Source organism: Erpetoichthys calabaricus, chromosome 13 (genome assembly GCF_900747795.2).
Source record: "Erpetoichthys calabaricus chromosome 13, fErpCal1.3, whole genome shotgun sequence".
In the NCBI taxonomy this organism is placed as follows: Eukaryota; Metazoa; Chordata; class Cladistia; order Polypteriformes; family Polypteridae; genus Erpetoichthys; species Erpetoichthys calabaricus.
This window is the reverse complement of record NC_041406.2, coordinates 119213923-119229700: the sequence shown is the minus strand read 5'-3', so window position 1 is coordinate 119229700 and position 15778 is coordinate 119213923. Positions and strand designations below refer to the sequence as shown.

Below are 15778 nucleotides of genomic sequence, written 5' to 3'. Positions count from 1 at the left end.
AATTATTATATTCTGGCACTTTTTTGATTATACTGGAACCCTTGAACTATCACATCATCACGAGAACATTTAAGAAAATTGTATGTATTAAGTTGACAGGTACAACATAAACGATATAAAATTATATACAATTTCACAACTATGAAGAAAACTGTGTTTTTACACTTGTTAAACTGTCAGTGTGGATATTTTTGATGAGCAATACAAAACTAAGAAAATGTGACAAAAATAAGAATTGCTGAAACAAAACTATATATAAAAAACCTACCTAAATACAAACTAAAATAAGAAAATGACTAAAAACTATAACTACATACAAACAAAAAATTTAAATCAAAAACTAAATAAAAACTAAAAAAATAACTTAAAAATTAGAAAAACATTGCTTTTCTGGATGCCTCCTGGTGAAGTTGGGATCTGTGAAATGTACTCAACTGATTTTTGTCACTTTCTCATATGCTCAATCAGTTATCAGTGTCCTTTTGCAGGCAAAAGAAGGACATGGTTACATACCTCTCCCGGGGCCACTAGGGGCTCCTGACGTTGACCATTTTGAAGTAAATGGGCGGCTAAGAAGAAAGACAGATTTGAAATTTGAAGAATACAAAATACTCTGTGGATAAATCTAAACAAAACTAACACAAGAATAAAAAATTATAATTAACTTCTTGAAAACCAGTTCAGTATTTTTGAATGAGGCCATCTTGTAATAATGTGATATTAACCACCAAGGACAGGAAGAGAAGGTTACTTGTTTAAGGGACTACAGTCTGTACAAACAGAAGCTGCAAGTCATATACAGGATAATATAGATAAGTTTTCTATCATGCTATGGTATATATATTTTTGTGCTATTAATTTCTTTCAATTAGTTGTGTATTTAAACATTCAGTACTATGTATCACATATTTTTATAAACTAATTTTTCCTTACATCTAAGATATATATTAATTTTCTCTATTCGTTTGCCTTCCGTATATTTGCTGTCACTATGCCTTATTAAGCAGATGGTGGTCTCATCCTTTTTTCTTTTCCCAATACTGTACTCCAAAATAATCATAATTTACTTGAAACTTTGACTAATTTACACATCTTAGTTACTCTTGAAAATAATTTAACTATTTCCAGCATGAGTGAAATCATGAATCAATCAACTCAACAAATTTGACACTCTTTTTACAATCCTGAAAACCAAGACCCCTTAACAATGTAAGTTGAAAGAAATTCCATTATATTGATTTTTTTTAACCTAAAGATGAGCCTTAAAGTTTTCTTATACAAAATACTTTCAACTAAAAGTTGTAACAAATCAAAGTGTCTACTAATTTTGCTCAAAGCCTTTCTGGATGTTGTGTATTTCTCATCTGCCATACATTTACATTTAAATGCAAAAAAATGCTTTGCCATTATTGGCACTGTAATTTTGTTCTTTAGAAAAATGTTTTAAATGTAATAGACTGGGAATAATAAACATCCAAGACATTTATTTAAAATATTTATATAAAATTATCAATAATGTTTCCAAACTATGATTAAATCTTCAGTGAAATGCCCAGATCTGCTGAGTAAGTGATACACGATCGATTCTCTGTCACCCACACTTACAACTTTGTTATACCATATTATCTTGTGTTAAATGTGCACTGATGTTGGCTTTGTAAGTTATAAATCTACAGCACTGGCATAGATGACCTGCCTATAAATGTTATGAAATTACCAAGAAAAATTACAATGTCCTCTTGGCTATGTTTTTTTTTTTTTTTAATTTAGCCTCATAAATGAATGTTGCATTAAAGCAAATCTCTCTTAAGAATAAGGCCACGTTTTGAAAGTTTCACAATTATGAATTATATAAACTACACGTCTTTTGTTAGCACAACAGATAACCAAGTTATCAAGTAACACCCAGGATTGTGCTGTACTGGGATTACCCTGTATATGTTGAAACATACATTATAACAACAGATTCAGTAGTTGTCAAGATGCTAACACCAATTAAGTCTGACAAAGATACTAATACCACATGCTATCTGTTTTTTTTTTACTCACTTTAGGCTCTCCTGGGAGCTTGATGAAGAGCGGTCTGATTGGGGCAGTGAGGCTACACTGCCTGAACTCTTCAAGCCTGACTGAATGGTTCTCTGGTATGATGGCTCCAGGTTGTTGTATAGGGCATCTGCTTCAGCCAAGAAATGATTCCGCAGTCCCCAATAGGCCCTGTGTAAAAACAGCATAGTTAACATATAGTCAATAAGAAAACCCTTAAAAGTTCAGATGAAATACATATCAATTGTGTTAACTTCAGTTCAGAATGGGGTACATCCAATGAGAAGCAGTATAAAAACAGTATCAATTGAATCATATGTATCTATGCTAATATGCACTGTGCTGCTCATACAATATAAACACAATAATCAAACACTTCAGTAATGTGCCATTCAAGGTGAGAGCAGCAGCAAACATTTTCTTTTTTAGTATGACAAAGGCTAAGCTCTGTAAAGGAGGGATGCTGACTGTAGGTTTTCATGATAATCGGAAAACATTTGATTTATTTAATTTTAAGATAATTTTTGATATAGCTTTGCTGGCCTACATTATAAACTATACTATGAGTTAATCTTGTCTCGGAGATAACTGCTATGGATTCAGCTTCTTCCACTCATCATACCATTTCATTCTAAATGCCCACTATAAAGCAGTATAATTTCTGATAAGTTGACACCTATGTAAAAGTATTAAGTGGCATTGTATAAGCCTAACACAACTTACTTTCTGGCTTCTACTCGGGCTTCTGCATCAGCATCCCGGATTCCTTTTCTTATGCTTTCAACCAGAACGGCTGCATGCCTAGAAGTAAAATGATGATTAAATAGCACCCAGAATTTGGTAAATTAATACCCAAAGACAGATGGTTTACTCATTTGGGATGAGATCCCAACACAGTCCTGAGATATTCCATATACCTAAACTTTTTCGTATCACTAAAAACCACTTAGTGTGCCAATATTACAGGAAACAAGAGTCAATTTAATCTTTGCTGATATTTTCTAAATGATCACTTATTAAATCAGAAGTGAGTCTTGGGATAAAGTTTACAACTTCACCTGGTATGAAGGAATGCTACAGCAGCCTGCACTATGCCTGTTGTCCTCAGATACTCAGTTTGTCTGTCTGTCTAAACTGTCCTGAAAAAACAACTTGTTGAATGATTTTTCAAGATAATCGGTTGGCTAAAGGCAAGAAAACACAAGCCAAGGGAAAAAAAGACAGGTCGGCTTAAGCATAGAAGCAGCAAAAACAGGAGCAGCTACAGAATAGAATGAAACCATGATGTCTCACTTGCAGATAGATAAGAGTTAACTTACCGTTCAAGGGAATGTGTATGCCACTCCTGAAGTAATAAATCCAGAAACTCGTAACAGCGTCTACAGAAAAAAAGGAGCAAATACAAAGTTCATACTAGCTAAAATAAAAAAAATTAAAAAATCAAAACAGGCCACAGCTGTGACTAATCTAGTGTACTTTTTAACTTGTTCAAGGGTATCTAAGCTGCTTTGCCAACTTAACAAATTATCAGGAATGTTAAGAATGCAAAGAATGACAAATTCAGCACTACTGACAGCTCCACCAGCAATTCACAGGTTGACTGAAGAGAATTTGGTCAGGGAAAACTACGTATATATCCAGCAATGACAAAATGTGATACAGTTCCACTTTGCACTTTCCTGCATATTCTGACTTTCTGCTATGTCAATTACATATAAATATGTATAAATTAAGTTACATAATCACTTGAGCGTGAAAAAACAAATCCAACAATTTACCCAGGACCAGACCATCTATAAAATTCTCCCCAAAAACGTACCTTCTTACTGCCACAGATTTAGATGTGCAATTGCTGGTAATCAGAGGAATCAACCGTGGCACATGAGTATGCTATGAGAGAGAAAAAGAATAAAGCAAATAATCCACATTGAAATGTTTCTCAGTTTGCACAAAGTATACTAAATGTATACACTTTAACCACAAACCTATGTAAAGCACTTACTTTCCTAATGAAAATTCTTCTAGCATATCTATGTTTATGGCTACTCTCATTTAAGTCACTTGGCATGTTTTTAGTTGTTTTATTTGACACTGCATCATGCTTATGGCATGAGATATTATTTTTGGAGATAGACAATAACTTGGCAGTTTCCTAAAGCCTATGAAGATCTTCAGAAATACTTTGGGGGAGATGATTCAGAATTTAAGCTGTTAACAGAACTAAAAGAATAAGGAAGGTACACAGTGCTTTACTGACATGCTGGCTGCCCTTACTCGTTGTCTCTTAGTGACACATCCGAACAAGGATACAACTGAAAAAAGGTGTTCTTCATGCCTTTTCACACACTGTTTTGATACTTTCAGAAATATTCTTTTACAATAGGGAAAAAAGCCTCTGTCGCTGCATAATACGTGACACCTATACATACACTGACCTACACACATATCAACACTCACCCGAATAATGAACCTGATGGCTGATACTCCTGATGTGGCCATCACCTTAGCACAGTTGGGTATCAGGTTGAACAAAATAGGCACAATGGCTTCAGCGCCGTGGTCAAACTTGTTGCCCAGTACAGTAGAAAGATGTCTATTCAGGAAAAAATAACCCAAAATGAGATGATTTCTCACTAATGTTCATGTCAGGTCACTCCCAAAACCCTGCCCTGCAAGTACAAGTATGTCCTTACTGCAATGTATTTATCAAAAGCTTACAAATAGTAATAGTCTATGGCAGGGCTATTTAATTACAAATTCAGTTGGGCCACATTTTCAAACCAAGAAATTTAGCTGGGCCAGACATTTTCAGTGGCTGGTAAGCAGTAGGTAATAACAAATTTTAAACCAACACAAATGAATTTATTGAAAAACAAGTAATGTTTAGTCATTGTTTCCCTTTTAAATTTGGTCACATCTGACAAAGGCAAATCAAAAAGTGTATAAAAAACTGAAAGTTATAACTGAACAGAATCTGAGGTAGTAGCAATACGTTTTTTCCCCACTTTTGAAATAAAAAAATAAACATTTTGGTCATATCTGACCTAGGCACATCTCAAAGTGCATAAAAAAAAATAGTACATGATATTAGCAATAACATTTGTTACCCTTTTGAAAGAAAATAAACATTTTGCTAACATCTGACCCAGACACATCTCAAAGAGCATAAAATCAAAAACGTGCACTGTATTTGCAACAACATTAGTTTCCCTTTTGAACAAGGCGGACCTATGGAGGTAAAGCTAGGGTGCGAGTACCAGCATCCCAAGCATTTCACCCTAAATCTGTTCTAAAACTGTCTACTGTGAACATCTCGTTTTTGATAGGAAATATCTAAACATACTTATACTATTACATAGCAAAGCCAATAAAAATTAAATGTCACCCAATTATTCAAAAAAGGCTTGGTGGCGAGGCAAGAAGCAAAAACAAAACAGTCAAATTTTACTTTAGTGCAAGGGAGGCTATGAGAAAAATGCAAGAATGAATATGATAGCTTTAAAAACCCTGTACACATTCCATCATAGCACACTCTGGGCTACAAGTGAGAGTATAGAGTTATCAGCAGACGCATAGTAATACACTCATATCAGTATGACTGCTATGGTGTCTATAATAGTTTAATACTCAATTAGCTTATACTTTCATCAAATAATAATAATAATAATTCATTACATTTATATAGCACTTTTCTCAGATCAACTTTGGTAACAGTGAGCAGTCTTGTACTTTATAGTCCAATGCATTAGTCACTAGCAGGCCACACTGTAAATATTGCTATTCTGAAGGGTTTATTCAAATGCTCTTTCCATCAATATAACAATGACTGCAGTAATGGAGAACCTCTCCAGTACTTGCCCCTCTCACCACACTCAATTACAGGATGACCCTAATCACCTTGTGTTTGCTCTCTTAAAGGACAGACTGGATTCTCTTCTGTTTGTTGTGCTTTAATGTGTGATATGCAGCTCAAAGTTTCCTAGCTATACTGAGCAAACACTGTATTAGTGGTACCTCTGTGGTGTTGCTATTTAAACCTGAAGTATTCAATTGACTAGCTACTTACGCCACAGTGATGCAGGCTTCTCTGACCACCTGTGAGCGTAGATCCTTAGCTGACAGCTTGAACGCTCCATCTAGAAGCCTCAAATGCTGGTAGAAACAGTCATATTCTGCAGCTCCAGCAATCAGCAACGAGCGGATTTTTTTAAGCTAGAACAAAGAGAAAATACAAGGCACCATCCATCAAACTGTCCCATCAAAGTGTTTCACTTCGTATGTCCAAGGTAAGTGTGCAATGCATGTAAAATTACCACTCACCGCATTGACTCTCTGATCCCAGTCGTGCTTGTCGTCAGATAGGATTTCCCTGATTTTATTCAGATTCTCTTCAAGCTCCCTACTTGAATATATCTGCAAACACAAGATGATTTTTATGAGAGCACTGTGGTGAAATACTGCCCAGATCTGCAAGTTCAATCTTCGAGTCCAATTGATGCAATGATCAGCCTAAAGCTAACACATTACTGGTACAATTCCATAAATAAACGAAAACTTGCTCACCCAATTTACAAAACAAAGAAACAAAATCATCACAGTTGTCAATAAAAATGATTTCAGGTTTATTGACACTTGAGGCCAACGTAGGTAAGGAGCACATTCTCTGTCTTTAGTCACTGGCAGGAATTTTGTATTGCTCATTTTATATCAGGCCCAGGTAAATATCAGGCTGTTTTTACAATGCTAATACACAAAGGATTAGCTCTAGCATAGAAAAAAAAGCACTACATGAACATGAAGTGGTCACCTGCACAGTAGGGACCTCAGTAAATGCTTTAACAAAATCATCTTCATCCACAGCACCAGCAACCTCCTTGGCAGGACCTGTACAAAGAGAACCATTAGTTAGAATTTAAAAAGAACCAAAAATGTATATACTACAGTATGTGTATTTTATATTGATCCAAGTTAAGCGCCTTGAGCTTGGGTAAGGCACTATATAAATAATAATTATTATTACTAATATTATTATTATTTAGTAAAACTCATGCTTTTAGAAGGGTTACCACAAATAATCATTTTGTAGACGATTAGTCTATTGACTATTTGATTAATCTATCAACTGATTTTATCCAAATAATTTAATGAATGTATTTATATATTGAATAATTTTACATATAGAATTTAAAATCATCAGGATATGAAAAAACACAATACAAGTCCAATAATATGATAAATAACATTAACATTAAAATATTTCAATCAAAAATGCCTAAATGTTAAAAAATATATTAATATTTTCATTAATAATGAACTTAACATAACTTGAAATTAGCAGTCCAACCTGAAACAAGACCAAAAAATTAGGCTTTTGGGTTGGATCCACTCTGACTCATTTCACATGTATTTAAAAAATACTCCATCTCAAATTGAGAAGATACTATTTATAGACACCATGAATATAACTTCTAGGCATATTTGGCATAAATCTGGTTGATAATGTTTGTAAAGTATGTAAGTGCATCTCTATAAATTAGAATATCATCAAAAAGTTAATTTATTTCAGTAATGCAATTCAAAAAGTGAAACTCATATTATATAGATTCATTACACACAAAGTGATATACAGTATTTCAAGCATTTATTTCTTTTCAATTTTGCTGATTTTGGCCTACAGGTAATGAAAACTCAAAATTCAGTATCTCAGAAAATTAGAAGAAAAATAAAAAGAAGATTTTTAATCCAGAAATGTTGGCCTACTGAAAAGTATGTACATGTACATACTCAATGCTTGGTCGGGGCTGCTGTTGCATGAATTACTGCATCAATGAAGCATGGCATGGAGGCGATCAGCCTGTGGCTCTGCTGATGTGTTATGGAAGCCCAGGATGCTTTGATAGCAGCCTTCAGCTCCTCTGCATTGTTGGATCTGGTGTCTCTCATCTTCCTCTTGACAATACCCCATAGATACAGGGGTTTAGGTCAGACAAGTTTGCTGGCCAATCAAGCACAGTGATATCATGGTCATTAAACCAGGTATTGGTACTTTTGGCAGTGTGGGCAGGTACAACGTCCTGCTGGAAAATGAAATCAGCATCTCCATAAAGCTCATCAGCACAGGGATGCATGAAGTGTTATAAAATTTCCTGGTAGACGGCTGCGCTGACTTTGAACTTGATTAAACACAGCAGACCAACTCCAGCAGATGACATGGTTCCCCAGTGCCTCTCCACTCTTCCTCCAGACTCTGGGATTGATTTCATCTGAAAAGAGGACTTTGGACCACTGAGCAACAGTTCAGTCAGTTAACTCCTTAGCCCAGGTAAGACAGTTATAGGCCATGTCCCAAATAAATCCGTGTGTAGTGGCACACATAGCACTGACTGCAGCCGCAGTCCGCTCCTTATGAATGTCCCCCAAATTCTTGAATGGGCTGTGCTTCACAATCCTCTCAAGGCTGCAGTTATCTCTGTTGCTTGTGCACCTTTTTCTGCCACATTTTTCCTTCCACTCAACTTTCCATTAATATGCTTGGATACAGCACTCTGTAAACAGCCAGCTTCTTTAGAAATGACATTTTGTGGCTTACCCTCCTTGTGGAGGGTGTCAATGACTGCCTTCTGGACAACTGTCAAGTCAGCAGTCTTTCCCATGATTGTGTGGTCTACTGAACCAGACTGAGAGACCATTTTAAAGGCTCAGGACACCTTTGCAGGTGTTACAGGTTAATTAGCTGAGTGGAGTGCGATACCATGAGTCTACAATATTGAACTTTTTCACAATATTCAAATTTTCTGAGATACTGAATTTTAGGTTTTCATTAGCTATAAGCCATAATCAGCAAAATGAAAAGAAATAAACTCTTGAAATATATCACTCTGTGTGTAATGAATCTATAAAATACACAAGTTTCACTTTTGGAATTAAATTACTGAAATAAATTAGCTTTTTGATGATATTCTAATTTATTGAGATGCACCTGTAAATAATACAAAGTGAAAAAATACAGCAGTTGATAGGTAACTTATATTTCTTGAAGTGAAGACTGACGTAAATCCAAAATTCTCTAATTGTACAGCTACAGACCATTAAATTATAAGTAATTATCAGTAACAGCTACTTTTTGCACTGATGTCTTAAGTACAGCTTCATGCCTTGTTTTGTTGGGAATATATATATACAAGGTTTTTTTTTTTTTTTTTTTTAATTCCCACCATTTTCTACTGCCATCATTATATTTAAAAATTCTTTTATTATTTATAAAAACAAGCAGGACTGAGAATACATGTATATCTATCTGTAAATCTTTTGGTTCATTTTAAAATCATGACGTTTGTTGGCAATTTTTCACTTTTTCAAAAGCAACTTATTACATATCATAAACAGTGAGTTACCACTTAATCATGCATCAAGAGTCATATGCATAAGGTTCTGTGCGACATACTACCAAGTTCACTATGTGCAGTTTATCTAGTAAAAAAGACTGTTTCAGACATAGCAACGAAGAGAGAACTTTTACACCGCAGATAGGCAAGACAAGGGTGATGGGACAAGTCATCAACTCAAGAGAACATGGAAAGAGCCAAAAATTATTACACTTAAGTCATGGATACTTTTAAATGTTAAATCCAGGATTTTGCTGACATTCAAAACTGTGGTAGAAATTAGGTGCGTGTGTGTTTCTTCCAAAAAAAGCCAATTTCCCAGCTGCAACTCTTCAACATACAGACAACTAGGTGTTGCTACACTGCAAACTCTTTTTTGGATCAATGGCGCTAGATTTATAAAAAAAAAGAATTTTTCCCAAGCTGTTGTGATTGTTTACTGAATGTCACTTGTTTACAATTTAATAACTGGAGAAAATACCTAAAAATAAGACCTTCAGTACTGTGCATAATGTTTGGGACAAACAGACATTTTTCCTTGATTTACCCCTCTGCTCCACATTTTAAAATAACTCAAACAATTCAAATGCCACACCAAGAAGCAGCATGTCCTTGTATCCTTGGGATATAGCTAGTAAAATGGAATACAGTAATCCCTCGCTATATCGCGCTTCGCCTTTCACGGTTTCACTCCATCGCGGATTTTATATGTAAGCATATTTAAATATATATCGCAGATTTTTTGCTGGTTCGCGGATTTCTGCGGACAATGGGTCTTTTAATTTCTGGTACATGCTTCCTCAGTTGGTTTGCCCAGTTGATTTCATACAAGGGACGCTATTGGCAGATGGCTGAGAAGCTACCCAACTTACTTTTCTCTCTCTCTCTCACGCTGCCTTTCTCTGATCCTGACCTAGGGGGATTGAGCAGGGGGGCTGTTCGCACACCTAGACGATACGGACGCTCGTCTAAAAATGCTGAAAGATTATCTTCACATTGCTACCTTCTGTGCAGCTGCTTCCTGAAGCGACATGCTGCACGGTGCTTCGCATACTTAAAAGCTCGAAGGGCACGTATTGATTTTTGCTCGTTTGTTTTTCTCTGTCTCTCTCTCTATATCTCTCTCTCTCTCTCTGCTCCTGATGGAGGGGGTGTGAGCTGCCGCCTTCAACAGCTTTGTGCTGCGGTGCTTCGCATACTTAAAAGCCAAACAGCCCTATTGATTTGTTTGCTTTTCTCTATCTCTCTGACATGATCTGCTCCCGACGCGCACTCCTTTGAAGAGGAAGATATAGTTTGCATTCTTTTAATTGTGAGACGGAACTGTCATCTCTGTCTTGTCATGGAGCACAGTTTAAACTTTTGAAAAAGAGACAAATGTTTGTTTGCAGTGTTTGAATAACGTTCCTGTCTCTCTACAACCTCCTGTGTTTCTGCGCAAATCTGTGACCCAAGCATGACAATATAAAAATAACCATATAAACATATGGTTTCTACTTCGCGGATTTTCTTATTTCGCGGGTGGCTCTGGAACGCAACCCCCGCGATGGAGGAGGGATTACTGTATGTGAAGGATCACCTAGCTTCTAGTACGGGACGGTCCTTATACCTGATCTGACGCTGTTCGTTTTCAATAATATTGCATTAGTGTGATGATTGGTAATATTCAGGTCATCAAATGATTTCTTCAAAATGTCACATATATTTGTCTCTTTTTTCCCCAGTGCTGCGTTGACATCATGGACCAGAAGGCGTGAGCTTATTCAGTGCGAGTAGGAACACGCAGGCGGCCGGTTGCTATGTATTACAACATGCCTGACCTGGCAGCGATCAACGCACATGTACTATACAAGGCATGCATGGGTTCACTGAGAAAAGAAGAGTGTTCTTTGCTCACCTTACAGAGGAACTTCATTGTCGCTTCTTATAAGAAAAGGAGATGGAAAAAGAAAAAGAGGATGCAACATCAACAAGATTCTGTTCCAAGACCACCGCTTCCCCCAGGGAAGCAAACTCAGTCAGTGTCAGGTGCCCCTTCAATGTAATAGGAACCACAGCATAGAGAGAAGTGTGTACATTGCTACAGGTACACATGTCATAAATGTAGGAAGGACGGTCCTTGGGTGTGTGGGAACTGTTTACATTTGAATTTGATGATTGCGAATAGCGCGGAACTGACCTCTCTGTACTATTCTTTCCTCTGCATATCCTGGAGAACAAAAGAAACACCACCATGCACCAAAAAGTGGAGATTAGGCAAGAGCCGGGGGAGGGGGGGGAGATTCGGGAGGAACCGCAGTCACTGATTACAACAACAAGAAGGTATGCAAATGAATATGAATAATATGAATAATGTTGCATCAGTGCCACAGTGTTTTCCGAATTGTACTATACAGGTCATAAAATGAGTTATTCCAAAAATCATATATACCTATGTCTCTGTTTTTTGTCAGTGCGGCTTTAACATCATGGACCATAAGGTGCATAGTAATTCAACGTGAGCAGGAACACTCAATAAAACTGAATAAATAAAAAAAAAAAAAATCAAGTGACAATCAGATACGAAGAAGGCAGATTCACCAGCATGTGTGTGTCAGGTTTTATACCTCCAGATCAGAGAATTTCCAGTTCCATTGTCTCAAAACACCACTTACAGTTGTGCTTGAAAGTTTCTGAACCCTTTAGAATTTTCTACATTTCTGCATAAATATGACCTAAAACATCAGATTTTCACTCAAGTCCTAAAAGTAGATAAAGAGAAACCAGTTAAACAAATGAGACAAACATATTATACATGGTCATTTATTTATTAAGGAAAATGATCGAATATTACATATTTGTGAGTGGCAAAAGTATGTGAACGTCAAGACATTTCATTGAAGGTGAAATTAGAGTCAGGTGTTTTCAATCAATGGGATGACAATCAGGTGTGAGTGGGCACCCTGTGTTATTTAAAGAAAAGGGATCTATCAAAGTCTGCTATTCACAGCACATGTTTGTGGAAGTATATCATGGCATGAACAAAGGAGATTTCTGAGGACCTCAGTAAAAGAGTTGTTGATGCTCATCAGGCTGGAAAAGGTTAAAAAACCATCTCTAAAGAGTTTGGACTCCACCAATCTACAGTCAGACAGATTGTGTGCAAATGGAGGTAATTCAAGACCATTGTTACCCTCCCCAGGAGTGGTCGACCAACAAAGATCACTCCAAGAGCAAGGCGTATAATAGTCGACGAGGTCACAAAGGACCCCAGGGTAACTTCTAAGCAACTGAAGCTTCTAAGCATTGGCTAATTCATGTTCATGAGTCCACCATCAGGAGAACACTGAACAACAATGGTGTGCATGGCAGGGTTGCAAGGAGAAAGTCACTGCTCTCCAAAAAAAACATTGCTGCTCTTCTGCAGTTTGCTAAAGATCACGTGGACAAACCAGAAGGCTACTGGAAGAATGTTTTGTGGACAGATGAGACCAAAATAGAAATTCTTGGTTTAAATGAAAAGCGTTATGTTTGGAGAAAGGAAAACACTGCACTCTAGCATAAGATCCTTATCCCATCTGTGAAACATGGTGGTAGTAGTATCATAGTTTAGGCCTGTTTTGCTGCATCTGGGCCAGGACAGCTTGCCTTCATTGATGGAACAATGAATTCTGAATTATATCTGAGAATTCTAAAGGAAAATGTCAGGACATCTGTCCATGAACTGAATCTCAAGAGAAGGTGGGTCATGCAGGAAGACAACGACCCTAAGCAGACAAGTCGTTCTACCAAAGAATGGTTAAAGAAGAATAATGTTCATGTTTTGGAATGGCCAAGTCAAAGTCCTGACCTTAATCCAATCAAAATGTTGTGGAAGGACCTGAAGCGAGCAGTTATTGTGAGGAAACCCACCAGCATCCCAGAGTTGATGTACGGAGGAATGGGCTAAAATTCCTCCAAGCAGGTGTGCAGGACTGATCAACAGTTACCGGAAATGTTTAGTTGCAGTTATTGCTGCAAAGGGGGGTCACACCAGATACTGAAAGCAAAGGTTCACATACTTTTGCCACTCACAAATATGTAATATTCAGTCATTTTCCTTAATAAATAAATGACCAAGTATAATATTTTTTGTCTCATTTGTTTAACTGGTTTCTCTTTATCTACTTTTAGGACTTGAGTGAAAATCTGATGATGTTTTAGGTCATATTTATGCAGAAATATAGAAAGTTCTAAAGGGTTCAAAAACTTTCAAGCACAACTGTACATCTATTGTTATTCCCAGTTTCAGATAAAAACTAACAGTATGAGATCTGGGTGGTGGGTTGGGGTATTGGGGGGTTTGTATCGTGATCATGACTGAGAGAGTAAAAAAAAAAAAAAAAAAAAAAAAACCCACTAACTTTTACATTTTAAATTTACACCGGCTGTTATAGGCACAAATGAAATGTATGTTTTTATTGTACTGTATAATATTAACAATAAGACCACCTCACTACTCAAAACAGTAAATATACGAGGAAGCTGGTTTTGAACTCGCGATCTCTGGATTGTAAGTCAGCAGTTCTTACCGCTGCACCATAGAAGCTGTCCTTATATCGTTTGTTAAAGTGTTTAATTGACATGCGGACTTCAGCCGACTACATTTTGTCATTTATTACTAAAACAAGAAAAATGTTTGTTTTAACGGTGTGTTTACATAGATAGTTGTAGACACAGAACACACATGAAATTATTTCCCCTTTACAACTCTAGGTAGCTCACTCCCAGATAATCAATGTTTGAACTGGAAGAACTTCTTGCCTTTTCTGTGGCATGGGGGCGGGGGTGGGGTGGGGTGGGGGTTGAGGAATGGGGGTTTGCCATAGTAGGCTAGTTGTGCTTATCGACACATTTACAAGACAAAAGACGGGAAGGGATTTAAGGTGGGCCAGGTTTAAGAGATTTTTCGTGGGCTCTGGTAATTATAAAGAGTTTCCAGATTATAAAGAGTCTGTCTTTTGACTCTTTAACAGTGTCTTAGGTAATGAAATATCCCATATAATTATTTTGTATTTCAATTTGTAGGCCTACAATGCTATAAAAGCGACTTTTTGAAGCCAGTATTCAACTGTGAATTTGCAGAGTAAAAAAGTCTGCTACAGTACAAGTTTGCAAGTATATAAATACATGTAAAAAATATGACTTCATCAAGAAGAGACGGCATCAACAATCCTGATGTATTCTGCTACATCTGTGGAGAGTACATGGTTGAAAAACAAAGAAGAAATATCACAGACTTTGTGCATCGAGTATACCTGGCTTATTTTGGAATACAGCTTGGAGACCAGGATAAGTCTTGGGCTCCACATATGGTTTGCAAAACATGTGTGGAGCACCTACGACAGTGGACAAAAGGTGAAAGAAAAAGTTTAAACTTTGGTGTGCCAATGGTATGGAGAGAACTAAAAAACCACCATGACAATTGTTATTTTTGTGTTGTAAAAATTAAAGGCTTAAAATCGTTACAAGAAAGCTTGGTGGGATTATTCTGATTTGGAATCAGCAAGACCTATTCCACATAGCAATGACGTTCCCATACCAGTGTTTACCAGACTACCAAACCAGCAACTGTAAGACTCTGAAGAGAGGCAGGGACTAGAGTGTATGGTAGGTAGCAGCAGTGGAAGTGAATTTGAGGGAAGCTCTTCGACACCTCAAACAAAAAGAACTCAATGACCTGACTCGAGACTTATATCTATCCAAGCAAGCATCTGAACTTTTAGCGTCCAGACTTAATGAACAAAATCTTATAAAGGTGGAAGTTAAAATTACAGCATATCGGACAAGAGAAGAGAGGCTTCTCCCATATTTCAACCAAGAGGAAGAACTTGTATACTGCAATGATATCCCAGGAATTGTACTTCAAATGGGACTAACAGAATATCGACCAGAAGACTGGCGGCTTTTTATAGACAGCTCCATTAGAAGCTTGAAATGTGTTCTCTTGCACAATGGTAACCGTTATGCATCTCTTCCCATTGCTCACTCAACAAAACTTAAAGAAGAATATGAAAATGTAAAAATCATATTACAGAAAATCCGTTATCATGAACATCAGTGGTCGATTTGTGTTGATCTGAAGATGGTGAACTTCTTGCTTGGACAGCAATCTGGATACACAAAATACCCATGCTTCATGTGCCTCTGGGATAGCAGGGCAAAGCAAGATCATTGGATAAAAGTGTCATGGCCTACAAGGGAAGAAATGATTGTTGGCACTGCGAATATCATCAACAAGCCGCTGGTGTATAAGAACAAAATCATTCTCCCATTGCTTCATATTAAGCTAGGATTGATGAAGCAATTTGTTAGGGCTTTGGACAAAA

General features: G+C 36.8%; 1 protein-coding gene across 33 annotated transcripts in view; it reads right to left on the bottom strand.

Moving 5' to 3' along the window:
* The window catches only part of clasp2 (cytoplasmic linker associated protein 2), a 242744-nt gene that overhangs the window by 52295 nt on the left and 174671 nt on the right, over positions 1 to 15778 (bottom strand). For all 33 annotated transcript variants that reach the window (XM_051935860.1, XM_051935863.1, XM_051935866.1 and 30 more), the window contains 9 exons: positions 6854 to 6930; positions 6367 to 6459; positions 6113 to 6258; positions 4504 to 4639; positions 3866 to 3936; positions 3366 to 3425; positions 2770 to 2847; positions 2050 to 2217; positions 514 to 569 (listed from right to left, as the gene is read on the bottom strand). In XM_051935860.1, the coding sequence (XP_051791820.1) occupies positions 514 to 569; positions 2050 to 2217; positions 2770 to 2847; positions 3366 to 3425; positions 3866 to 3936; positions 4504 to 4639; positions 6113 to 6258; positions 6367 to 6459; positions 6854 to 6930 (885 nt within the window). The remainder of the gene's footprint in view (positions 1 to 513; positions 570 to 2049; positions 2218 to 2769; positions 2848 to 3365; positions 3426 to 3865; positions 3937 to 4503; positions 4640 to 6112; positions 6259 to 6366; positions 6460 to 6853; positions 6931 to 15778) is intronic.